This window comes from Mugil cephalus, chromosome 14 (assembly GCF_022458985.1).
Source record: "Mugil cephalus isolate CIBA_MC_2020 chromosome 14, CIBA_Mcephalus_1.1, whole genome shotgun sequence".
NCBI classification, from domain to species: domain Eukaryota; kingdom Metazoa; phylum Chordata; class Actinopteri; order Mugiliformes; family Mugilidae; genus Mugil; species Mugil cephalus.
Genome location: NC_061783.1, coordinates 7,514,592 through 7,541,087, shown reverse-complemented (window position 1 = coordinate 7,541,087; position 26,496 = coordinate 7,514,592). Strand labels below are relative to the sequence as shown.

Genomic DNA, 26,496 nt, shown 5'->3' with positions numbered 1-26,496 from the left:
GATTTTTTTTTTTTTATTAAAAGATAAAACAGGATTGACTACCCGACAACGTCAGAAATCAGGAACGTCGTCTGTAACAGGAATGACTCTTCCTTGTGTCCGTCGTCATCGCCCGTTCCACTCTGCTGTCCAATCAGAGGCAAGAGACACGGGTGTGGTTTTGATTGACAGGACAATGCACCAATAGTTATACAGCTAACAGGGCCGCGCTGTGTGCTCCTATACGGATGTCTTGTTGAAGGAAGTAAAAGTCTGACAAAGATGAGTTTCCACTACGGCCAGGTATGGAAATACCTTATTTTGTGTTTTATCAAGACGATCTTTATTAGCGTGTTATTGTAGCTCAGTAAGTGTATTATCTGTGTCATTGGCTCGATATAACGTAACTAATGTCTAACATCCTGGAACTACAAGAAGCATTAGTCATTGATTTGTTTCCCATATGGTTAGCAGGGTGTTGTTACGATGTAAGCTGTTGCTATTCATTAGTAACGTTGCGGTGTTAATTTCAAACTGCGCTAAAGGTACTGAACTTATTGTTCAGTAATATGAGAGTGTGATAACGTTCCTGGTTTCAGACGATAGTGTTTTGAATCCGGAAGTCAAAGTCAAACTTAGGTTTGTCGAGGAAGACACCATAACCACAGAACTTTGTGCAGCTAACGAGTGGAAGAAGTAGGCTAATATTACCCTTTCTCTGGTTGATGTCAAAGTAATACTGCCTCACTCTAAAGATTTTCTATCTCTTTGGTGGTGTAAAGTTCCCAGTGCAGACGTTTTGACAACAAAAACCAAAACATTCTACCTTTTCTTAGCCTCACAGAATAGAGGTACATTAGCATACTTCATAGGGCTGCTATGACTCTCTTTTAATCACTGTGGATCTGCTTATTGATAAGTTGATAAATGAATTCAAGTAGCTTTTAGCCCTACAGCTTTGTTTCCTGGAGTAACTTTATGTATAAACTCACAGAAACACTTTATAGTACTAAACCACAGACTCCACAATGAAAAGTCCTGATCTGCAGGCTAGTTGTAGGAGTCAAATATGACTGCATGTTTCTCTAAAATGTAAATAGTGGAGTACGAGGAAGCAGAAATTGCACATACCGATGTGCCAAATTAATTTTCAGAATCAGAGTAGTCTGTCACTATTCCTTTACGTCTGAAGTTGATGGTGCATCACAGGTACTCGTATTGCTTCTAATTGCTAATTATCAGTGAAAATGGTTCTTGTCTGTCATTGTAGGGCTACCCAGGAGGCAACCCACCCCAGGGTGCTCCATATGGTGGAAACAGTGGTCCCTACGCCCCTCACCCATCAGCTCCTTATGGAGGTGCTCCAGGTCCAGCGGGAGGTCAATATGGCGGTTATGGCGCCCCAAGTCATGGAGGGCCATATGGGCCTGGACCAGGCGGTGCCCCGGGTGGACACTATGGAGGGTATGGGGGACAGCCTCATGGAGGACATTATGGGCACCATGCTCCTTCAGGTAATGATGGTCAGAGACTGATTAAGGATCTGCTAAACTTCTCCACACACAAGGAGATTGCAGAGAAGCTCTCACCCCCTTCTTCATTGCTTCTCTCTCCCTTTTTCTGATGGGATGATGGATAGAAAATGACTTACGTTCCCAGACAGTCATGTAGAGACAGGGTTCAGTTTGTGCCCCTCAGCAGGATTACACGGCTGGAGTGATGACTCTGGTAATACTGAGTGAGGGCTAAACAGTAAGAGACAGATGGGCTAAGAGTGGGCTTTGTGTGTGTGTGTGATTACACTGTTTCCAGTAGCAGCAAAGTCAGAAGCTCATAGTCTGTGCTCCCATCACTCCCCGCAGGGACAGAATCCATCAGGGTCTGGCCTGACGTGTCACCTGTCCCTCTCTCCCCATTCATTTCTCTGACAATCAGTCCTCCCTCTACTCCTCCCTCCTTCTCTCACATCATTTTCTGGGACTCTTTCTTATCCGGCATGTATTCAGGTAACGGCCTCTTGCCCTGACACTCCCTCTTGCTGAGATAAGTTTTCCTTAACCCTTGGCCCTGTCTCTACCTATACTTTCATACTTACTTTCCTTACCTTCCTTACTGTCCTATATGAGGATGTATTTCAGTTCAGTAATAATGATAAGACGTTTTAGCCCGTATTCATATATATATATATATTTTTATTACAGATGTCATTCATTTAGGCCGGTATATTTGGCATATTAACTGGGATAAGATTATCATCATTCTATAGGCCGTACTGTTTTCCAAATCAGTGCCTTCTAAACTCCTGAGGTAAAAGACTGAGTCAAGCACAGATGTATTATTTTCTATGATCAAGCTTCATCTTGAGAGTCTGCATAGTTTCAACTGTGCGGCGGTCCAAGCGCGTCTCTTCAACTCTCAATAAATAAGTCATTATTTTGCATCGGAACCGAGCAACAGCTTCATTTCCAGGATTCTTCGCTGCCTTCTCTCTTTTATTATTTCTTCTTCTTTTCCCGCCATGCTCCTCAAAGCTTAGAGAAATAATAACTGGCTGAAAATATAAGGGTGGTAAATAATAAAGAGGAGGAATCACACGCATCTGGGTCGGACGGGCTGAAGGAAACAAGAGCGGGCGAAGAACACAATCTCCAAACTCTGCATGAACGCCTCTCCCTCTCGCTCCATCGTATTATCACCCTTAATTTTTTTCCCCCCGTGTAGGTGTCCCTCCTGGCATTAACCCAGAGGCGTACCAGTGGTTCCAGACAGTTGACACGGACCGCAGTGGCTTCATCAACATGAAGGAGCTGAAGCAGGCACTCGTCAACTCTAACTGGTCCGCTTTTAATGATGAGACTTGCCTCATGATGATCAGTAAGTCATACAGCTGCAGCTGAATGAGATGCTCGATGGAGTGTGAGGAAGCTGCGTGTTGATGAATATGGTGATAAATGATTTGACAGTGTTTCTTCAGGCAGAATGGCACCATGCCTGTCTAAGTGAGATATTTCAGCGGTCTAAATGGCTTCAGTGAAGGGAAGGGGAGTTATTTAGGAATTGATAAATGGATAAAGGAAATGGCGGGGGGGAAAAAAAGTGAGCAGCCTGGGTTTAAATACAAGTAGAGTCTAAAGACTCATTAACAGAAATCTGTTCCGCTTACAAGAGGAGAACTTTAGGGAGCCGAGAGTCAGCCTCAGTAATATTGTGGTGGTGACCGTGATCGTGGTGGAGTTTGGCATCATTCATTTCATTTCATCATTTTGTTTAAAGAGATTGTGAGGAAAAAAATACCTCAGCAGGCAATTGGACAGTCCTGTAACCAATCAGGGCATCAAATGATGTGACGCATGCCTCTTAAGAAAGCCTATAATCGCTGTCAAATTTCCCCACCACAATCTCCACATGCAAAAGTCCCCCGACGAATATTCCGCGGGCGGACGAAGGCCAGGCCGGCTTCCAAGCTGCCTAAACAAATAATGAGTCATGTTTGTCGTGGTTCGCGTCAGTCGAACAACAACACCAACATTCCATTGGCATTTGCCAGACAGTGACTAATGAGCTCTGTGTGTGAGTGTGTGCACTCAGAGCAGATCCATGAGGACGGACAATGAGTTTAACTTGGTTCATGTAGTATGTAGTCTTCAAAGGAGTGTGCGTTTGGCTGAACCTGTTGTGTTTTTGCATTTTCTTGTCAGATATGTTTGACAAGACGCGATCAGGTCGAATAGACTTGTTTGGCTTCTCAGCGCTTTGGGACTTCATGCAGCGGTGGAGAGCGTTGTTTCAGCAATATGACAGAGACCGCTCGGGAACTATCAGCGGGACAGAGCTGCACCAAGGTAACCCCGCTCGACAGTGACAGTGTGTTTAAGATACTATAATTAATTGGGGATATGTCAGTATTTATACAAGACATTAATAATCATCACCAACGGTTTTATATAAGAAAGGTTGAAATCACTTTTCCCCATTTTCCTCTCGTCTCCTCAGCCCTCGCTCAGATGGGCTATAACCTCAGCCCCCAGTTTTCCGAGACGCTGGTGCAGCGTTTCAGCCAGCGAAGCCAGCGGCCTGGAATGCAGCTGGACCGCTTCATCCAGGTGTGCACTCAGCTCCAGACCATGACGCAGGTGTTCAGGGAGAGAGACACGACCATGACGGGCAACATCCGCATCAGCTACGAGGATTTCCTCTCCAGCGGCATCACCAGGCTCATGTGAGCCTCCCTCCTCTGACCATCCCTCTGCACTGTGAATGCACAGCACCACTCCATGTTCAGGTCATAGCTCGCTCCGTCAGTGCTTAGCCAGAAGTGCCCCCTCAATGCGGCTAGGCGCGCGGTAATCACAGAGGTGTGGACGCAAGTCACAAATCTGATTACTTTAGACTTTAAATACAACTTAAAATAGAAGAACTGAAACTCGACTTTTAACTTTTTGACTCATGACTCCGCTTGGACTTCAAAACTTTTGACTTGGAAATACTTGACACCTGATGCCACAAAACCAAAGACTGAAAAGTATATATTTGAAAACTCACAGTTACTGTATACGCATCATTCCATTGTGCCCACCACCGAGCACCGTTGTACATTCTACGGAGTTGTTTGAACAGATGCTCACGTTGCAGGTTCCCTCCCAGACTTTGATGTTCACCTGAAATGAAATCAGTTCAATTAGATGGCGACAAGCTGCATTCTGCTAACTGCTTACAACAGATTACAACAGCGTCTTTTCACACAATCATCACGAGACATTTTTCCGCTCTACCTGAACCTGGCCAGATGTTTTGACCGGCCGAGCAGATGTTCGCTGGGACACGATCAAATCTCAACAGAGCGACTCCAGACTAACTTTTTTTTTTGACCCTTAGATGCAGCCATACAGTTAATTTAATTGATATTAATAATCGTGTTGGCCAGTAGTAAACATTTGTACCACTGCTAGTGCTTCGTTTGCTCTGTCAACAGTCCAAACCTCAAAAAGATGAAATGCCAAACAACGACTTCAGGTTCAGTTTCAGGTGCAAACTCAAAGTGTACGACTTAGAACTTGATTTGGGACTTTAGTGGGAAGACATAAGTCTTACTTGTGACTTGTTAACAACGACTTAGTCCCACCAGGGCTGTTGCTGTATATATATAAAGCCTTACATCATGCACCTGAACGTAGCTAAAGCTTTGACTGGACAGGAAGCCAGCAAAAACTGTTGCTTCTAACAGTTTTACCACAGCTGCCTTGATGACAGTGACATGGTTCTTGTTTACCAGTGCCAGTACTTGACAGGATGAGTTTCTTTTATACGCCTCAATTAACTGAATATACACCTTGCTAACTACATATCCGTCAAGTAAAGACTGGAACCGAAGAGATAACCGAACTGAAGATGCCGAACCACAAACACACCACCTGTTAACATGCTCATACGCAGCACTTGTATGTTCCTGTGCCATTAAAACTATTTACGTTTTAGATTCACGTACATACGGGGTCGTAACTATTTCTAGAAGTTATTTCTGTGCAATAGTTGCATATGGTATTAAATGTTGCTTGGAATTCCAATGTATAGAACTAACAAATATGCATTTTATGAGACCAGGATTAATTCTTTGTATACATTTTTTTTTTTTTTTTGCTATATTGCACAAAAAATGGCCAAAACTTAATAAAGATAAAAATTGTGTCTCATTCCCATTTCCGCATGACTTTAATGGGATCTTGAGTATTTGGGAGACCAGCACATTAAGCCTCTGTAATTCGTGGATTATACACTCCAGTGAGGTTTGTAATGCCAAAAGCAAATAAATGTTTGTTTTCTTATTCGTGACTGATTTCTTTAATGGTTGTTTACTTGACCACTGAAGGCGGTAATATCTGTAGATAAAGGGTTAGTGTTGAGGTGTATTTTTATCTCTGTGCACAAGGTTTGAATATTATCCCAGTTTAAAAGCGACAGACTCTTACCCAGACGACAAGCGTAAAATGTATGAAGGAAAATGTCAGAGTAGTAATTGTGTGTATGTGCTTGAGTGAAGTGATTCTTGAGACAATATTTTCTTGGACGTCAGTCGGTTTTAACCTGCTTCAAAATGACCCAAATCAGTAAGTCATTTTTCCTGCCTCTGTCCACATCTGATGCTCCTTTTCCTCACCATCTGTTCCTCTACTTGATCACAGTCATATCAAGAGTCCATGAAAATCTCTTGTGCATTTTATTTGTTTTGGTCCACATCCATCTCCTCCTTTACTCTTTCGCTATATAGTTCCTCTCTCCTGTTTGTCCTACCCTTCACTTTTTTATTATTCAAGTAATAGTTTCACTTTATTTATTTCTATAATTAACTTAAACAAGTAGAACAAGTCCAGATAGAAGCATGTGACACTTTTTCCACATCACATTTCTTGGCTAGCGCAGCTCTGAATCTCGTTCACTGATAAACAAGAACTGATGAAATAATCCGGGCTCTGCCAAGTTTCCTGGTAAAACAGAACTGGCACTAGCGATGTTGTTTAGCTGCAGAGGATGAGCACAAATCATTTTTGTTTGACAGGACTGATCAAATGCCAGTCCTGGCAACTAGAAGATCAACAACCTCGTGGGAAGAACTGCTTAAAACAATCAGTTCGTAGCATGAAGCATAATCGCCCACGCGGAATCGTGTCAATTGCAATCAAGAATAATTCAGCAGCATTTGAAGCAATGATAAGAAATTTTAGATGTGGCTCCATTTTTATCCCGTTTTTCTGCCTGTGCACAAATGACCGTTGAGTCAGAGCCGGTCATGACAAGCTGCATTCCAGTTGCTATACATCAGCCCCGCGCCTGGCATTTGTATAGTTTTATGGAGAACTTTTCGGCCCGGGGAGCTGAAATATCAGCATCATCAATCACAAAGAGCTTTGCAAAGGACGCTTACCCATTCACCACCCAGAAAATACAGCAGCGCTGAGAAATGTTTTTAGAGGAATATCCTGCTTGGTGACAGAAATTTATACAGTTTCTCTGCATCCCTCATAAGCAGTTAAATTGTTTTTCTGGTACACCAAGCCTCTTAAGCTAAAGCACAGCCATCACTTCAGAGTTTTGTCATCCAAGAGGTGAAGCTCGGGCCTTGTATGTCACAGCGCTGGCAGAAGATCTATCAGTGAATTTTGCTTGTGAGTGGAATTTTTGTGCAAAAATGTCACAGTATTTATTCACTTGCTTGTCTTGTTGCTTGGAAAGGACAAACTTGTTCATGTAATTACATGGCTTCCTTTTCCTTGCACAGTCAGAAAACACATTCTTGATTGTAAACTAATAGTTTTATAACTCGTTTTCATAGCTGCACATTTGAATACAATTAGATCATATTCATAATTTTTTCTCTAAATTTTTAAATGTTGCTTTGTATGTAACCTGCAGATTATAGTTGCACCCAACCCACGTGTTAATTATTTTAAATTGAATATAAGTGTCTTATATAATTTTATTAATGAAAATATTACAATTTATTGTTTACTATCACACTGATCACAAAGCATTGCGCTATTATAACCACTAGATGTCGCTAAACTACCGGTTTACAGCAAAGACTGAATTATCGGCCAATGCGTCGACTGTAGAAGTCTTTGGGCCAATGACGTTAAACCAGGAAGGACACTGACTGTCGCACGGAAATTTCGTCACAACAGCGCCAGCGTGCTAACAGTAAAGGTGAGTAAAGACTGACTAGAAAACAAACACATACCTTTATCTGAATGTCAGAGAGATAAGCATGAGTCATTTCTGGCAGACGTGCTGTGAGTAACAGGCGTTAAAAAAACACTACTCTGATTATTAAGGTTAGGCATTAGTAATTTAATCACTGGTAAACCGCATACTGCAAGCATTTTGCAATTGGTAATCTATTACCTAAATATACGTTACTTAAAAAATATCTATCTGTGTATTTATACGCAGTGTCAAGTGTCCCGGCACAGTTCTTAGTCATTTAAGAAAATGCAATAGCGGACTATAACAAATTTGCCCATGTAACAATGTGATGTAATGCGGCGAACATCAATCAGCGAGTGGCGAATCTAAGAGGCGAACGACCGCGAGATACCGCGATATTATAACTTTCAAAAGGACGAATGCTTACGTTAGTTTGAGGGTGACATAATGTCGGTGACTCCTCACAAGGTTTCTGTCCGGAGGGTTAATAAATACTAACCCTGCCTGACTGAGCTGGTTGCTACTGATTCCGCCTTTTATGTCTTTCATGCTTGTTGTCATTCGTCGGAGTTCAGAGGGAGGGCAGAAGAAGGACAAGCAGGCCTCTTCATTTTACAGAGTGGTGTCTTCTAGTTAAAACGGAAATAAACATTTGGGTGTCATTCGTTTTTTACACTTTAAACCTGCTCAGTCTTTTGCTGATATACATTGAAAGAGCAATTATTGTGTGGTTTTAATTCTGTCAAAATATACGTTTCTTCTGATTTTAAGCTGTACACAGCAGACCATGTGATTTTTAAGTAGCTTCATGAAGATTAGAGTCTTGTTGTTGTTGTTGTATTCTGTTACTCACTGGCTGTATCACATAATTTGGTGTAGTCAAACTTTATGTGTCAAACGTACGGCCCGTGGGCCAATGGTGGTCCGCCAGACGGTCTAATCTGGACTACAGCATGAATTTGAAAAGTGCAAAAATTACATAGAAGATTGTAATTTTTCCATGAAAATAACTGCTGTCCCTAATTTGTAATCCAATATTTTGGGTGGTGTGGCCCCCGAATTAAAATGAGTTTGACACCCCTGATCTAGGTCATGTTGAACCACAAGGGGGGAGCAGCAGGTAGGAGTTGAATTATTAAAATGTCAACCAGCTGGAGGTAGGGGTGAAATTTCTTGTTTGAATGAGTGAATGTCACTCAGCGAGTTCCACAAACTACAGCGTTTGCCGAAGGACAAAAAGAACATCTCTGCCCATCAAACATGAACATAAATTCTGAATTATACCAGTCAGGTCTAAAAGAAAATGTTCGGGCAGCTGTCGGTGTGCTGAATCTAAAGGCAAATTGGGTCATGCAGCGAGACAACGGCCCCAAGCACACATGCTGTTCTCCTAAAGAATGGTTGGAGAAAATTAAAATGAGTGTTTTGGAATGGCCAAGTCAATGTCCTGACCTTAATACAACAGAAAGACCTGAAGCAAGCGGTTCATGTGAGGAAAACCCACCCAGCATTTCAGAACTAACGTGGTTTTGTACTGAGGAATGATTGGGCCACTCTAGACAACTGATCACCAGTTAACTGAAATAATTAGTTGGCGTTAGCTTCACAAGGGTGACGCACCAGATACTGAAAAGAACTGAAATTTCTACTGTTAGGATGTTTTTGTTCTGGGCTATTTTCATGCAGAAAATTCTCAAGGATGTTTACCTTTGCTGTTACCCTGGTGCAAATTAAAGACGACTGTTTCTATTCTCCCTTCAGCATCTGGGAGTCAAAGCTGGTGTGCAGTCATGTGGCCCATAGTGTGGACCGCGATGAGGACCTACGCTCCTTACGTCACATTCCCCGTGGCTTTAGTGGTCGGAGCGGTGGGCTACCACCTGGAGTGGTTCATCAGGGGGACTCCCAAGTCCAAAGAGGAAGAAAAGAGCGTCCTGGAAATGAGGGAGGAAAGGAAGCTGCAGGAGCAAGTGGGCAAGGACAGCACTCAGGTTCTCAGTCTGAAAGAGAAGCTGGAGTTCACGCCTAAAGCAGCTCTGAACCGGAACAGGCCTGAAAAGAGCTAACCCTTTGTCGCTGTGATGGACTTCTTAGCACGCGGACCAAGGGGGCCAAAGCAGAGTATAAAATCGTCCATTCTTCCTGTTCATTTCAGCCGTACTGTCTTCGCCTGGGTCAACACTAGACACTTTTTAGGTGCTGGAACTATTTAAAAAACAATGTAATTACATCACCTTAATGTTTAAGATGTGGATCTATAGTGCACAGGTTTCTTCATGTATTGATGATTCTTAAATCAGCGCTGTAATGTTATATATAGTTAACTTTGGGTGGATTTATGCTGATCTGATGACAAGGTTTTACATGCTCTGGTTGTTTGAGAATAAACATAAGATTTATTTAAATCTATTTATGGCACTATGACACAGATTCCTTGATATGTAGACATTAGGGTATGAAGTCTCTCACATGTAATTTCATAGAAATTAATTGTCATGTTATGAAGCTGTCCCAACGTGTTTTCATTTTGTCGAGATTGATTGTGATCATAAAAGCAGTGGAGAAGGACGTCTTTGTTTTTGTCCTTTTCATCTCGTGTAACCTTTGATGGTATGTGATGGAGTAAGACAGCAGCGTGGGAGGTCTCAGGAAGTTTAAGCGGCTTAATTGTGTTGTTTTGAGCGTGCGCACAATGCTTTCATTTTTCGAAAGTCTGGATGCCTTGCACGCCAGAAAGAATTTTTGCGTGTCAATTGAAAATATGATAAATAAAGGCAAACTGTGTTTGTATGTTGTGAGCTCTCGCCTGATGCATGCTTCAGTGCGCCCTGGGATCGTCTTGGTTCTCGCTTGTCTAAAGGGAAATTTATTTGTTCGTCATGTGTTCCAGCAGCATTGTTTCACATCCAGGTCTGAACAAATAACTGATCTCCTTTTATTGTGAAAACAATGCCGCTGCCAGGGACAGAAAGTCACTTCAAAGCTGAAGGAAGGAAGTAATGACTCTGCTTATTCAGTTTCAAGGCGGAAATTATTTTGGAAGGGACTCATTCACCTTTCGACTTTGACCTGTTGACAACATTCTCTTCCTAAATCGATTAGACAAAGCAGGAGTCAGTCAAAAATTAAGACATTTTGCTCTGCATCACAAGTCTGCTATGGAAATAAAATTAAATATTGTAGAATTCGTTAGCACACTGGGTCTGCAATCAACTGCAAAATCTGTTCATTCGTAATTAAATGCCACACTTCCCACTGCTATTGGCATTTAGCTCACACTAATAGCTTTAATGCACACCTTTTATTTGAATAAGCACCAATAATGATAAAAGCACCCATTGAATGACAGCTGAACAAAGCTTTTAAACCGGTCTCCTGAAGAGGACAGCAGTCTGATTGGAGGCCGCTGACAGTTAGACACCTGATGAATGGGTGAAGATTGAAATGGGGATCAGGGGAGGAACCAGGAAGTTGGGAACTGATCTTGAATGGGAAATGGCCATGGCATTTAAATCCATAGAACAACAAAACAAACATCTTATTTGTAGCGTGAATGTTGTTTCTGTATTCTGATTTTAAAAGATAACAACAGTCGGAATGACAACTTTCCAGATTGGCCCATGAGAACATGTGAGGAGCATATAGATGCACTGACCCTTGATGTCTCTGAAGGTTGAAAGAGGGAAAGGATTCCATACAGACGTCTAGCGGTTTTCATCCCCTGATTGAAGATGGAGAAGTTATTAGTATTGTAAACTCTCCACCTAATGAAAGGCTCCTAAATTAGGCCATAAGTAACGCGCCCATTTAGAGAGAACTGTAATGATTATTTTGTTGAAGTGTGTGATCCAGGCCCACGGCATTTCCTGTGTTAACTAATGAAACAGAAAGGTCCGGTTCCACTGTGCTCCGGGAACTCTCGTCATGGATGATAACCTTTCACGTTTGCCAGAATAAGTTCTGCCGCGTTACTCAGCCAGGGAGTGAAATGGGAAAGATTATGAGGCCCAGATTTACACTGGCACCGCAGTGGTAAATAATGCGCTATCGGCAGCCATCAGCTCGTACTCCCCTCTTTAAGTTTGCTATCAGTGGAATGACTGGCTCCGCTCATTGACCCCGGTGGTGCATGTTTAGAGTAGAAATTACTTCAAGCTGGTGGAAGTTTCCATACGAAACCAGCGAGGATGGAGAGCGGATGGAGGTGAAGCTGAATTCCTCTGAGATTTAACAGGGAGTGGGATGTGTTTAGATGTGTGAAAGGTGGGTTTGTGTACTCCTGGGGACAATCAGAGGACAGGTCGACTTTCTAACAATGGCCCAGCTCCTCAGGACTGGACAGTACTGTGGGAACCGAGCACCGAGGCCCCTGGGAAAGGAGGGGGAAGTCGGGAGGTGCTCCATTGTTGTTGCTGGATGATGGGGATAATGGAGTGATGCTGGCTTTTTTTCTTTTTTTTTTTTAAGGAGGTCCAATACAACATCCTGAGTGGACAAGAGTGAGACAATGTTCCCTCTACTGCAGGAACAATAGAGCTGTCTGTCTACTGGAATGGCAATAAAAAAAAAAATCCCCCGTGTAAGGACACACCCAGAGTCCAAGAGTACAGGTATACATCTAAAATATACACAGACAGAAGTCTATGCATAAATATCTGAAGTGTCTCATACGTTAATGGGAAATCAGATGAAAAGCTTTCTTGGTTGGTAAACCAAATACATGTTATTCCTCTTAGAGTGATATATATGTATATATATATTCAGGTACATTGAATCTAATGTCCTTCTTTTTATATTCATTCAAGATAATTACAGCGCTTGCAGCCAACACGCGTGAAGTTTTAATTTCACTTTTGAATTTATTTTTTGCTGCAGGACAAACTTTTATCAAATCACTGATGTATTCATCATTTAAATGCAGGTTCCACCTTGTTGTCCATTTACATAACTCTCTGTTTCTGAATTTATCTTTCTGCATTTTTATTCTTTCTGTGCCACTGAGGAGTTCCACTAGCCCGCTAGCCAGGCTGGTCTGGGGTCACTCTGTTTAGTGTTGATTATGAACCTGCAGATCTACTGGGCCAGTCAAATTGTGTGTGTTTATAACAAAAAACAAAACAAAACAAAAAATGGTTCTCCATGCTTGTGGGACTATTCAATAGTGTGCAGAGGTATCTTTTTCTTTGCATCAGTTGAAACACCCATAATGAAAATCAGATGTCCTGACCTGTCAGTAAATGTAAACAGCATTAATAAGAACAGTCTACCTGTGGCTGTTCCACGCGGTTTGTTCCACACTGCTACCATGTGGCACCAGACAGCTACAACCAGCAGACATGCAGTACATCTGCAAAGCCATGTGTAGCACTATTGCAGTGCACACTAACCAGCTACTGGAGCCTTTACAATGTTTTTTTTTTTATGCCATGCAGTGGCTTATTGCATATGAACTCAACCGGCACACCCGGAAAAACATTAGTTGGAAAGTATTTCCTGGCCACCTCTGAAAGTCTGTTGCTGCCTCGAGAGAGCAAGCAGGTGGTTCCATTAGCTATCTCCAATCTTTGCACGCAACTGGCTGTTGGTACCTAATGTCAACCTTGCATGTTATAACCACTTACAGGGAAAGTAGTATAAAGCTTTGTTTAATACAATTATCAACTTTGATTTAAAGCTGCTGTTTTGTCCATGGACCCATGATGTGTTCATTCCATGCTGGTGGAGAGGTGCAACGTCGTGGTCACAGAGAGACATGTGTGACATCGTTATTCCCTTTATCTCTTTATTTAATGTGTATCCCTACCCACTCATCATGGTATTCACGGGCGCACACTTATTAACAACACCTCGACTGGTCCGCTCCCCCTTATCTGTGTCATTTGTTACCAGCTAGGTCCCTTGCTAAGTCTTGTCTCATTTTGTCAAACACAACAGACCAAATAAGGTAAAGTTGTTGCCGTTAAAGACTGAGCTATTCTTATTGTCCCACGCTTATGCTCATGGTCCTGTTTCTTTTGTTGCTGCTATTTTGGCTTTGTCTGTTGTCGAATTGGCTCTGAATGCTGCTCATTTGCTGTGGTACTCTCCTTCTTGCCTCAGAATCCCCCCCCCCCCCCCCCATTTTGTAAAAACACTGTTTTAAATAAGACACGTTTCTTAATTGTTTGTGTGGTTAGATGAAGATTGAATGGAAATTAAATTAAAAAAAAAAATCCTGGGCCAAAGACCTGCGTGTACTTCAAGTGCGGCAGCCTGTGACCACATTTAAAACATGGAGAAGGTAGCCGATCCTTGTCTCAAGCTCCTGTTAATTGATCCACAGCGTTCCAAGCAAACTGTCCTTGCCTCTCAATCAGTGCCGGGCTGACACAGTGTCACTCCGTGCTTAATCTCTGTAGCAAGAGATCCCCTCATGTGAATGTGTGAATCTTTAGGAGAGAGACCAGATTTTAGCCCTGGAAGCTTTCTGCTTTTTGTTTGCAGTCTGAGCAAGCTTTGGGTGCATGCAGGTAAACAGTCAGTGCGGAGCGCAAAAGAAGTAGAATGCCTTGTTGGCAGGCACACTACCATGTTGCATTTGTTAAGCAAATACTTCAAACAAAGCAGCTGTAGTGGTTTTAAACTGTTAACTCAGTGTAAACTGTCTGGTTGTAGATGTCGTCTCTCCATTCCAACACCACTGTCACACCTAATACGGCCTTCAAATGCCGTTGTACGCTGTGTTCACAAGCAAACTCCACGTGAACTGCCCCCCTCTTGTGCTGTTCACAGCCTCATAAATGGACATTTTTGATGAAGTACGAGTTCAGGAGTTGTGTACACGACTTCTCGGATCGTGACCAGTAGCTTGCGAGTTCTATTTGAATCTGTATTTGATTGGACTGTGAACAACGATTGGGAACAAGACGTCCTGAGGCCTCATTTATCAACAGTGCATACACAGATGTGTGCTTAAAGAGAGTAAACACATTCCGACGCAAAGTATGAAATTTATCAATTTATACTTGTGCTTAGAAAAGTGTGTACATTTACCACAACTCTGACCGTGTGTACACACAAAATCTAGTGATAGAACAGTGAAACTACACATAGTGCGACAGTAACAGTCGCAGTGTTTAGCATCATCTCTAACATCACATGTTACCACATATTGCTGGTCTCCTCTAATAATAAAAATGCTCGGGCAGTAATTCAGCAGATATTTTGAATAATTGGTGTGAAGCTATAAAAGACAACCTGAAAAGTCAAGTTAAAGTACAAGTGCCATTGCTTGTTTTGTGCCATTGGAGAATTTTGAGAACCGTGCGCTCCTTGTAGCCGACACTAAGCAGAATCATGTCGGCAGTGTTGGATGAAATCATTTCTCTGGCCTCAGTTTACATCCAGTTCCCATACAGACATCACCAACAAGCCCAAATTACACGAGAATTTCAGGTAATTGCATAAAACATAATTTGGAGCCATAGATTGACCCACATCGCAATAAAACCACACAGTGAATTCAGTTACATGAATGGGAGAGAATTTCATTCAGTCAAAACACGAATAGTGTGTGATTTAACTACGTCTCTATTAAACGTTCCTGTAGAAACGCACTTCAGTGTAAACCTCAAAAACTCATTCAAACTAGAGAGAGGATCATACAGAGATTTTAGGTAAGTCTGCCTGTTAGCTGGTGTTTGGAAAATGAGAAATTTCATTTTTCATTATTTTAGTTTGATCTAATTAAATTTATTTAACATTTCCGATGCACATGCATCAATCTGTTTCGGCGAGTTGTTTATTTGCAGTTAAGTATTTGCGATGTTGGTCAGATGATCCTTTATTTCGTTTATGGATTTGGTGGGGTCTTGATGATTTTGAAACAACAATTTTCTTCCAACTCCTCCGACTCTCCCACTGCTGCCGGCCCTGGCGCACACAGGCAGGACTGGCCCTCGCAGTGATTTTGGTGAGGGTAAAAAAATCCCTTCACGCATTCTTAAAGGGATTGTTGCTACCATATATGGTCAATTCAGAGTGTTTCCGATTGCGAATAACCCGAACCATGCAAAAGCATGGTAGTGAAGAGAACAGGTGGGATCAGTGTGCGTAGGACCGGTGTCCGCATATTTAATAAATCCGGATTGTTTTGTACTCACAGACGTTCTCAGTTTCATCCCTAGGTACACCTTAGAACCTTTTCTATGCACGGTTTGATAAATAAGGCCCCTGAAATTGGTCTGTCCTCTCTTACTGGTTCCACCAGAGTGTTGTGTGTCGTGACGAAATGGCAGAGAAGGAACCCAAGCGCAGGACTCAGATGTTCAGTGTCAAACAGAAGTTTTAATAACAAAAGATCTTGAGCAAAAACTCTAATACAAAAATAATACAATTCCAGAGGCTAGCTGGAGGATAGACAACTGGAAGAACTGGCAGTGAATGGTAGAGTGGAGAGTCCTTAAGTATGGTTCAACATAGCGAGAGATGTGAAACAGGTGGGAAGGCAGCCCAGGCCCAGCGTAGCAATCAGCAGCTCACTCCACACACCTGAGGTGAGAAAAGCAGACATGAAAGTAAACCAAAAGAGGGCAACAAGTCACCTCCTAACACAGAGTGTCTGGGGTCTGTTGCCTCTACAGTCATCAGATGTTCACTGACAGGTTCCTGGATTGATTGCAACTTAAAATTCTGTAAACACTGACCAAAATATCAACGTGTCAGGCTGTAAAACTAAAAACAATGAGCAAAGACACTAAAATCACATCGGAAACTGAGGTACACTGAACAGTAAACCTCATAGTCATTCAACAGTACAACAGAAAATATAAGACCAACGAATGAAACCTAGACAATTTAATCCAACCCCCACCCCGCACACAAATCTCTGTGGACTATAAGTGGTACCAGCCCTCCTAATTGACTCCAGCTCCACGGCAGACGCTTTGCCAGTTTCCCCATCCTTTTCAGGGCTTTGATGGGGCGGCCATGACATAAGGTCAACAAACACAGGGGAGTTGGGACAAAACAATGCAACAATGCCCACTGCAGCCCCATTGTCAGGGTCAACAATCCCCAACAGCCAATCCCTTGGGGAGAAACAATACTGGAACAGGAAACAGATACCGACCCACTTCCTGTCCAGAGTTTAAATTTAGAAACCCGTCAAAGCAGTTTTGTTTTAGTAATCCAAATGCCCAAATTAAGGAGCGGGTGCATGAACGTGCAATTGTTATGGATACCGGGAACGTTGTGTGCCGCTGTAGTGTGCCACTGTTGTGTGTGCATTGATGCCAAGAGAAACAAAAGAAATCAGCACATGCAGAGTATGCCTTGCACTGTCGCTAAAACGTGGCAATGCTGAGAACATTTTTTTTTCTATTTACACCCAAATATAAAGATGTTACATAACTCTGGTGACCTCATCGACCCCGTGGCTGCTATTTTAAGACGTGCCGGTCACTTGTTTATCTGTGTGGATGTGAAAGTCTGAAGTTAGGTTCCGTGAAGTTAGGTTCCGTTGATCCCTCCTGACTTCTTGAGTGTGTGTTTGTGCATGCGAGCTTTCTCTCTGCCTGTTGCAGGGTGTTTCCTCAAGATACGCAGGGATTTCATCAGTACAGCTGGTGGGAAGGGTGACAGACCCAGACCTAGATTGGCCTGGAATGGCGCGTATTGTAGATGAAACCCTTTATGGTCCCTCCGAGACCTTGTCCAAAGGATAGCCGCCTCTGGGAATGACAGTCCCTTCTAAGACCTGCTGGAGCCTGGAGAGTACTCGATGACACTTCAAACTGCTAGACGGACTCAGAGCTTGTTTACAGTGACGTGCGTGTGACCATCTGCGTGCATGTGTGTACACTAACATAACCCTAACCCTAACCCTTTGTGCGTGAACAGCGACATGCAGCTTCACCAGCAGAATGAGGAAATGCATCAGCAGTCACTTTAACAATGTCAGGAAACACAGTCAGAATGGCATCTGATCCTAGGGTTGGTCTGTTTAACCGTTAACCTGTCTCTCAGATACAGCTCCCCCCACATAGCGGCTCCAACTCATTTTATTTTCACAGTTTTATACAAACAAGTGCCTTCATTGTTAAGCTGTCATTTGAGCATACTCTACAGACACTTCCTGAGAATGGGAGGACTTTTTTATTAACGCCCCATTGTCCGTGTAATCAAAGCGTCATTTTTATCTGTGCTGTTTTGAAGGCTTAATATGTCTCCAGCTGGCACAGAGCGACGGCTGAGAGGGAAAAAAATAAAAAATGGCTGGCGGAGTAGCAGAGAATCTGCACTGTCTGTTGTTTCATCCTCCCGGTTTATATTTGCTTCACTGAACAGGAGGTGAGAGTTTAGTCCGTGGAAAGAACAGAGCGGGGCACTGAGCTTCTCCCGCTTGATGCACTATAAGGAAGATGGATGCGAGAGGGAGCTCCACCGTTCTGTTGCTGGCTCCAGTTGGCAGCGGAGCGTCGATACGGGTCGCCCTTCTCAATCTGTTCAGTGACCCCCTGGCTTTTGCTGAAAGCACGGACGCGAACAATCACATGGGCGCACGCAAGCGAATGCGGACCGAGATAACGCTGGAATACCAGCCAAGTTCCAGCAAACAGGCGTGGAGCTGTGCAGCCTCGGCAGCCTGGCAGGGCTGTTTCCTCAGCATTATCCGCCTTCTTACACCTGACACGTGCCGCAATAAAAATCACATTCCCCTCTGTGCTGACACAAAGCATTTCCATTATTATTAAATTGTTGAGATGTTTGTCGGCTGCTTGTTTCGGTTCTTGTGTGACCTCACACAAGGTTCAAGCTGTTCCGCAGTGTGAGAGCTCGTCTCACTTAGGTTTCCCGTTAACCCCTTTTCCTGCCATAGATAACTGCTTATCGTCATGGAGACAGCTCGGTAAATTGCTGGAAATGAAAAGTGTGTTGCCGAGCCCCGCAGCCACATTTCCGAAAAGACATATTGCTACATTCTTTATGAGCCTGGGCGAGCACCTTGGTCGAAGTTCTGGATTTTATCAATTGCGCTCCATGAAAACAAAGGTAACAGTCCAGACTCTCCGGGGGATATTAAATCGGGCCAGCACAAAGTGCTGTTCCAATTCGCATAAACTTTTACTGGCATATAAGTGCTGCCCTTCTTCACCGTATGGACGGTGTTACACATTTGAAAACAGACATTAAATCACAGTTATTTCCCTCACTTTTTTTTTTTCTTTTCGCCTAGGGAGCTCACGTCTGTAATGCTGTGGAAGATTCATCCACTTCTCCACTCCTCTGTCCTTCCTATTACTTATTCTATTATGTTTCCCTCAAGTGATTCAGTTCCTCTCTATCGTGACAGAATTGGGAGACACAGACACACTTTCACCATGTAGAAAATCTCATCCTTGATTCGGAAAGGAAAGGCAACAAAGCCATCATGCACAGAAGTGATCAGCTCGAGTGGCACTTCTGTGTAGAAGTTGACAAATAATGCAGCCGTTCTCGGATGTGACTGCGTTTTCTGCGTGACCATGTGATAATTATACCATAAATTGGCACTGTCATCCATTCGTTTAACTTTTATTTGTTCTCAAAAAATAAATATTCTCAGTGGCAGTATTTGGCAAAAATATCTTAAACATTAAATACAGTTTTCACATAATTTCCTTTCACTGAATTAGTACATTTCTGTACCGCTTTTCAGTCCATTCAGTGTGCGAGCACTGATGTGTCTTTTGCGTTGCTTCTCTAAAAGGTTGCAAACTGCATGCTTGTCTCTGCATTATTCAGCGGCTTCTGCGCTCTCTGCCTCCACTCTATTCATAGCTTAAATACTATGGTTTCTGGCAATCATAAGTCATGTTCATTTCCATCGGTTCGACTTCTCCTTCCCCTTGTCCCACAACTTCAGCGGCGAGGGACTCACTGGGTGAAAGGGGAAAATCATATTGTGTGTGTGCATGCATCCGTGCAGCCATTATCCTCATGGGAGCAGAGCGGTATCCAGAGACCAGTACATTCCACAGCGTGGACAGAGCCACTGGGAGGGAAGGGGGAGTTCAAACAACTCCAGGGGTTACAGTGCAAATCTCAGGGGAATACACTTAAATCTGGCACTGTGTCGGTCCCTCGCAGAAACCCTCACACTGTCGTCTCTCCGTAGACCTCCCTCCCAAATTGCAGTGTGTGTTTTCCACTCCCACATTCAGCTCTAAAAGCCATTAAACCTCACATGAAGGCATCTTATGACTTTAATCTTTCCTCATTGTGGAGTCTCATTTTCTGTGCCTCAAGGAGTGTTCTCAAAATGTTTCATTTTGAATAGGTCCATTTATCTGGTAAATCTCTGTTTGAATGTCTGTCTGCCTCTGAGGCATCGAGTTCACAGTGCAGTAGTTGTTCTCCTTCATTCCCAGTTGAGCTCTCTCCTTGCACTCCTGATAGTCAAGTGTCATGTGCAGGATAGTATTTACAAAAAACAACAAAGCTTTCACTGACACAGACAACATATTCCACTCTCTGGCCACATCATACATAATGTTTTTGTTTTGAGTGCCCTTTATGGGATGCACGAGTACTTTTCCCAGTGTGGTGCGCATGTTTGTTATAATACACTCTAGGTGAGTGTGTCGTCCTCATAGCCCTCGTGCAGTTCACATAACTGGGAAGCATGTCATTTCCAGCGTCTCCACTTCCCCACTTCACCTCAACTGCCATATCCTGGAAGGGCTCGTGGGGGTTTTGATGGCGTGCGGGCTCAACCTGCACGGGGACACTGATCTGGCTCCCTGCTTCATAAACCGCTGGCGCCTCTGCTTCCAGGTTCAGAGTCTCTTGGCGGGCTGGTACCTGCTTGGGCCGAGGGAGGTAGTCTTCGTTCTGGGTGCGGTAACGTTTCTCCAGCCGATGGGAGATGGCGAGCTGGAGCAGATAGAGGAGCTCAGTGAAGTTGAGGAGTACAGAGATGGCGGCGATCACCTGAATGTAGATGGTGAAGATGGTCTTCTCCGTGGGCCGAGAGACAAAGCAGTCCACTATATGAGGACAAGGGGGCCCTGTGCACTCAAACTTGTCTGCAATGAAGAAGCCGCCATAAAGAAGCCAGAGTCCAACAATAAAGCCAGCCTCTAGGATGACTTTTACCAGGATGCTGAGGGTGTATGCACCCAGCAGCTTGCCTTTCAGTTTGGGAGCCTCAATAGGAGGCTTCTCTGATTTTCTGCCTTTGCCACCGCTCTTTTCTTTCTCCTTCTCCTCGCCATTGTCTTTAGTTGCATTGTTGTCATCCCCTTCTCTCTTAGTTTTGTCTGTCTTACTCCCACCACCTCCTTCTTCCGCCTGCTTCCCATCCTCCTCTTTTTTCTTCCCAGCCCTTATAGCCACAAACCCAAAGTAGAAGATAGTCGGCGTGGACACAAAGATGACTTGGAGGACAAAGTAGCGGAAGTGGGATATGGGGAAGGCCCTGTCATAGCAGACAGCGGTGCAACCGGGCTGGCGGGTGTTGCAGACAAAGTCGGCCTGCTCGTCATCCCAGGCAGATTCAGCAGCAGTGCCCAGGACCAGGATGCGGAAAAGGAAGAGTACGGTAAGCCAGACGCGGCCAATCGCTGTCGAAAACTCCTGACCCTCCTCCAGCAGGTGCTCCAAGAAGGACCAGTCAGCTCTGGACATCCTCTGCTCCTAGGGGGAACAGTGAAAGGGATAGAGGTGACTACATTACAAAGCCAACAAGCATTTTAGACATGCTTCAGCTGTGACTCAGTTTAGCTTTTTAGAGATTTGAGAGTTTGGAGATGCTAACCCAATCATTCTCAAACTAGCACCAAATATGTTTTTGTCCAACTATTTTCCTACTAGTCTGATTAAAAACTAACTAAATGTTATGAAAGCTCTTTCTAATGTTAAGTTGGATCAAATGGAATTAAATGTTTGGTATAAATCATACTTCTTCAAATCACCTGTTTAAACTTTCGTTCAGCCTCTTTAAGGCGTTGACTGCTGTATAAGGGGTTTGGATCCCATTCCCTACAGTATAGCTGTACTCACTTTGCAGGTCATATAGTTTACTCACTTTCTCCTTTTGTGATACATCGCTGAACAGATTGGCTCAAACCATTTAACACCTAATTCATGCATTTTATTTCCATTACAAAGTCCTCTAGGGGTTTCATAAAAGCACAGCTAGCACAAGACACTTTAATTGTTTCTATAAGCAACACGTGAGCTAAGTTTCTCCAACATTTTTACTATAAACGCCTTTAAAAAAAAAAAAAAAAATACAGAGGAACATGTGTATCTGGCTGCAGCCCCCTATTAGTTCTACCATGAGCTCACGCTGTTGTAGGTGGGCTCCAACTCCTCATAAAAGAAAAAAAAATGTAAATGTAAAGGAGCTAGGCCCCCATATGCTGAAATGAAACTAAAACAAACCATATGGTGCTTAAGTTGGCATTTAATGAGAATGGAAATAGCATACAGCGGAGTGAGTGAGTCCACAAGAGGCCTCTCGCACACGTCCAAGTTACACAATGTTAGGGATTTTATAAAAGTAGTGCCTTGAGTTACGGAGGGCGGATGCTGGAAACTGTTAGTGATAAATGTCACAGTCAGTGGTTTGTCGGGAATCTGAGTGCACACACACACACACACACGTCTGAATAAACATCCTGTGCGTGGGAGTCGAGACACGGCAGTGACACTTGTCTATTTGTTTGTACTATTAATGTTTTTCTGTTATTTCTCCCCCGTTGAGAAAAAAAAAAACTCTCCGACAGTGAAAAAACAAACTTTTCTGACAGGATGAGACGAAACAATGGACGGTCAGGGATTCTGACCTGCTTAACAAGCACGGCACGGAAACGGTAAAGGATAACTAGGCTTAAACTCTCTTGAGAGTATTGTTCTAAGGATCTCAAGAGAAACATACCACAAAATACGATCTTAATAGCAATCAGTCATCATTTGAGATGGGTTAAGTGTGGAACTGTTAGAGAAGCGTCTTTGGGACGGTGGGGCCCCTGGTTCAGTTTCATCTATGTCCATGTTTGAGATGCCTCGCAAGCACCTAAAACTGCTCACTGCTCTCAGTATACATGAGCTTCATGGATTTGAAAAAAGAATCTCAATCAATCCAAAAATTCATTACTCCCAATTTTTTAAGTAATCTACACTGGATGACGATTTGTGTAATACTGTACATATAACTGTATGTACCATAGCCATATGTTCTATCCCAGTCATATTTTATTCATATTTATATTCCATTCAATCCAGTTCCATTCTGACTTTAGATTATATACCTTCTTTCTACTACTTTTTTCTATATTAACACTTTATATTGAGCATCTTACAGAGCTAAAAACAAAATCTCGTCGCACGTTACACCATGTTCCGTTCTTTAAAATTAATTTAAATTCATATACAGCCACACTATGGTTGAAGAAATCGTGGACACCATAAAAGAAATAATAATGAAATAAAAACACAAACTCGCGACTGTAAATTGCATTGAAATACCCCTGTTGTTTGATCAAAGTTGTACAGAGACCTTAAAGTAATTCACGGTGAAGATCCCCTCTCCTAGGACAATGATTCTTACCTTTCTCTCTCGTGAAGCGGCCTTTGTCTCCTCTCTGTCTCCCGGTGTCAGCGCTCAGTGCACTTTTAATGTCACCTCCTGTCTTTCCACTGGCGGACCGTACTGCCGCCCGAGTCGCTTTCCTTGCTTTAAAAAGAACACATGTCATCGGAAAAAGTAGGGAGAACTTTCCCATGCCTGCCTGCTGCTCTGCTGGCCCGTCCCTCAGGAACCTCGTCCAGGAAATGGGATGGATGAACACACGCACACACACGCACACACATACACAAAAAAAATGTTTGGGGTTCAGTGCGCTCGGACGTTCGGGTTTGCCTCCATTTAAAGACCGTGTATTTAAATTAATTGCACGAGAATACCGCAGCTTGCCTTCGGTTATTTTGAGGTTACAGCTGCAGAGGCTCGGAAAGAAAGAAGTAGAGGCATGAATGGACAATAGAAGGGCAGGGAACAGTCTAAATGTGTGTGTGTTTTTATTTTTTTTATTTTAGTAAAAATATTTCCATTCACAAATAATCGTTGACAGACAATTAAAGGTCACGCCTCTGTACTTTAATTAAAGTCTATTCCACCAATTCTGTTAAAAATAATAACACTGATGCTCATAAAATCTGAAATGACACACACAATCATTTTATGAGAAGAAGTCAAAAGTATTTCGTTCCAACTTTATGGGCAACAGTGTGTATTATTTTCTCCTGTAACCTCGAGGACAAATACACTCACTTGTTTCGTTCTTACAGAAAATGAATTAGGCACATAATCATGTCTGTTGATTGACTGTTGATTCAGTCGTGTTTTAATGTTGGCGACTGTGGCTCGTAGTACCACCGAACTGCACTGTGCTGTACCGACGCATGTTTCTATTTTATGAGGCTCAGTTAAAGCCTCTCTGACATCGTCTCACCATAAACTAAACATCATAACAGCCGAGGAGGGGGCCTAGTACAGGACTGTTCCATTAGAATGCATTCACCAGTGTCCCTAATGTTTTGGCGAGTGGGTGGGCATTGTCGTCCTCTCAGCATCCACCCAGCCGGCCCAGAAACTTAAAGGATGCCTGATATCTGGACCGATTGTCCGGCTGTAATTTTCCATTAAGCCACATAATGGCGCCAGTCGGTCACATTATTTCCAAGAAGTGCATGACATTCCCTGAAGTGAAGCCCCAAACGCAAACTGTCAGGTGACCTACTTACTCACTTGTATCACAAGACTCTATATGATTGTTCAAATCATCAAGGTGACAAGGAACATTTAGTCCGTTATAAATTTGTAACAATGGTACTTAAATGTGTTTTTATTCTGCTATTTCTTTCTTAACCTCCTGTGTTTATGTGAATCTTGTGGCGTACGGGTTCTTTTCAGAGTAAGATATCACATGAGGGTTGAAAAAAAAACACATAAAACACATAATCAGAGGATTCATCTCTCTGTGTTTCCCCTGTAATGGCCTGGTGACCTCTCATCCAGTGTCACTGCCTCTCATCCGATGCAAGTCAGGACAGGGCCGGCCCCCGCATGACCCTCGGGTATGGATCACAGATAAAAGGTTATATATAGATAATGGATGGAGGAAAGAAAAATAAGGGGAAAAAAACATACAGAAGGTCTATGAAATAAAATAAAATGCTCAGTAGGTCGCTAGCCAGACAGACAAATATTGTGAAGCAACCTTTGTCTAAGTGCATAATGTGTTTAGTTTCACTTTGAGCACACTGTCGGCAGCTCTTATGTAAGGGTGGAGACAAACGTTTGTGTGTTTTCTTGTTTTCATGGAGCAAAACACTTCCAGAATACTAACCTTGTGAGGCCATTCTTCTGGGCCCCACACTTTTCTCGGCGTTATAACCTGTCAACACTTGGTTTTAGGCTTGAATTTACAATTATTTACAAGGCTTACAAAGTTATTGTTAAGATCAGGGTTGGGCAACTTGGTTTATGGGTATGATTTATGTTCATGGAAAGCCCTCACAAAGACAGAAACACAAATTTGACTGTGTGTGTGTTTGCGAATCATAGGCTTTAATAGCACTTCTATTTCTAGTTTATCTGAAATACACGCAACACAAGATGATAGTCCTTGTGCATCAAGAGCTCACCTTGTTTTTTTTTAAGGTTATTGGTTAGTCTAGGTCAGTGAGGACCCGCTACCACAGGCCGGCAGCATGCCCACAGGCTCTGAATACAGATGTGAGGCCATAGTGAGCCTAAACTAGCCCAACGTGCTGCTGTGGTTTCCGTTTCTCTTCTCTCACAGTGGGAAAATAGATAGAAATAATCTGAAACCTTGACGTAACACATTGGGTAGAAAAATACATGTTTGCAAAACAAGCCTTTCTCCCCTGGAATATGCAAACTGGGCACATAAGTAAAAGGCTGCCGGCAGCCTTGATTTCACATCTTAAATCAATTTTGGCACGAGCTACGCCGCACGCTGTTGTGAGCATTAAGCCCGATGGCCCTCTCCTGTCGCCCAGAAATTGAAACTGTGATTCATTGTGAACGAACGCTTTATTCGAATACGTTTGCTGCATGATAACGCGAGTTCAGAACAGCTTTGCGGGCGATAACGCCGTGCAGCGTCTCATTCCGTAACCCAGTCGTCTGAGGCGGCGCTCAGTCAAATTAAAGTTTTTCCCGAAGAGTCATCTCCTCCCGGTTGCTCCCAATCATCTCGGTGCCATCATTATGTGTCAATATGTAGATTATTAAAAGAGTTAGGAGGCTGGCTGCAGCCGCCCCGGCCGGCCCACCGCACGGAGCAGACTCTTGGAAATACCCTGATAAATTGACAGTGAATCATCGAGACAGATCAGCTTCTTGCTCTTTTCTTTGGTCATTACATCCGCAGATGAATGGCGAGGAGGGGAGAGGGCAGCCGACAGAGAGTAATGAAACTGTTTCCATTCGCAGATGCCTTCGTCTGTTTGGTATGTTCTTCCCTGCCGGAGCAGTTATCAATGGAACTAATTGTCAGCCTCGACTTCAATCAATTCCTCACTGCTGGAAACATTTTTACCGTTAACTGAAATTGTATTTTAAAACTGATTCCATGGTGACCGCACACCAATGAGCCAAAGAGCGTTAATGTGAAGCATATATGAATATAGAATGGGAACATATCACAGTATTATGGATTATGGATTTTTTTTTTTTTTTTTTTTTCATCTGGTAAAACCTACAAAAACATACAGACAGGTGTATGTTTTTGTAGACAACAAATTGCCCTATCCATTTACTTGACA

At 43.0% G+C, this 26,496-nt stretch overlaps 3 protein-coding genes across 4 annotated transcripts; 2 read left to right on the top strand and 1 right to left on the bottom strand.

Moving 5' to 3' along the window:
* The first annotated feature begins 196 nt into the window (after positions 1 to 196).
* Positions 197 to 5,801, top strand: pef1 (penta-EF-hand domain containing 1). Its single transcript, XM_047604846.1, has 5 exons — positions 197 to 282; positions 1,250 to 1,493; positions 2,701 to 2,853; positions 3,678 to 3,821; positions 3,973 to 5,801. The coding sequence occupies exons 1-5, from the start codon at positions 262 to 264 to the stop codon at positions 4,200 to 4,202; spliced, it is 792 nt and encodes a 263-aa protein (XP_047460802.1). The 5' UTR covers positions 197 to 261; the 3' UTR covers positions 4,203 to 5,801.
* A 1,800-nt stretch (positions 5,802 to 7,601) lies between these two features.
* smim12 (small integral membrane protein 12) lies at positions 7,602 to 10,467 on the top strand. 2 transcript variants are annotated; one of them, XM_047604848.1, is made up of 2 exons: positions 7,602 to 7,677; positions 9,439 to 10,467. In XM_047604848.1, the coding sequence occupies exon 2, from the start codon at positions 9,468 to 9,470 to the stop codon at positions 9,741 to 9,743; it is 276 nt and encodes a 91-aa protein (XP_047460804.1). In that variant the 5' UTR covers positions 7,602 to 7,677; positions 9,439 to 9,467; the 3' UTR covers positions 9,744 to 10,467. The 2 variants fall into 2 exon arrangements, with proteins under 2 accessions (XP_047460804.1, XP_047460803.1); XM_047604847.1 differs by lacking the exon at positions 7,602 to 7,677 and adding an exon at positions 7,724 to 7,763.
* An 8,747-nt stretch (positions 10,468 to 19,214) lies between these two features.
* On the bottom strand, positions 19,215 to 23,409 carry gja4 (gap junction protein alpha 4). Its single transcript, XM_047605722.1, has 2 exons — positions 23,252 to 23,409; positions 19,215 to 21,333 (listed from the first exon to the last, which is right to left on the bottom strand). Exon 2 carries the CDS (start codon positions 21,322 to 21,324, stop codon positions 20,179 to 20,181), a length of 1,146 nt encoding a protein of 381 aa, XP_047461678.1. The 5' UTR covers positions 21,325 to 21,333; positions 23,252 to 23,409; the 3' UTR covers positions 19,215 to 20,178.
* Between the last annotated feature and the right edge of the window lie 3,087 nt (positions 23,410 to 26,496).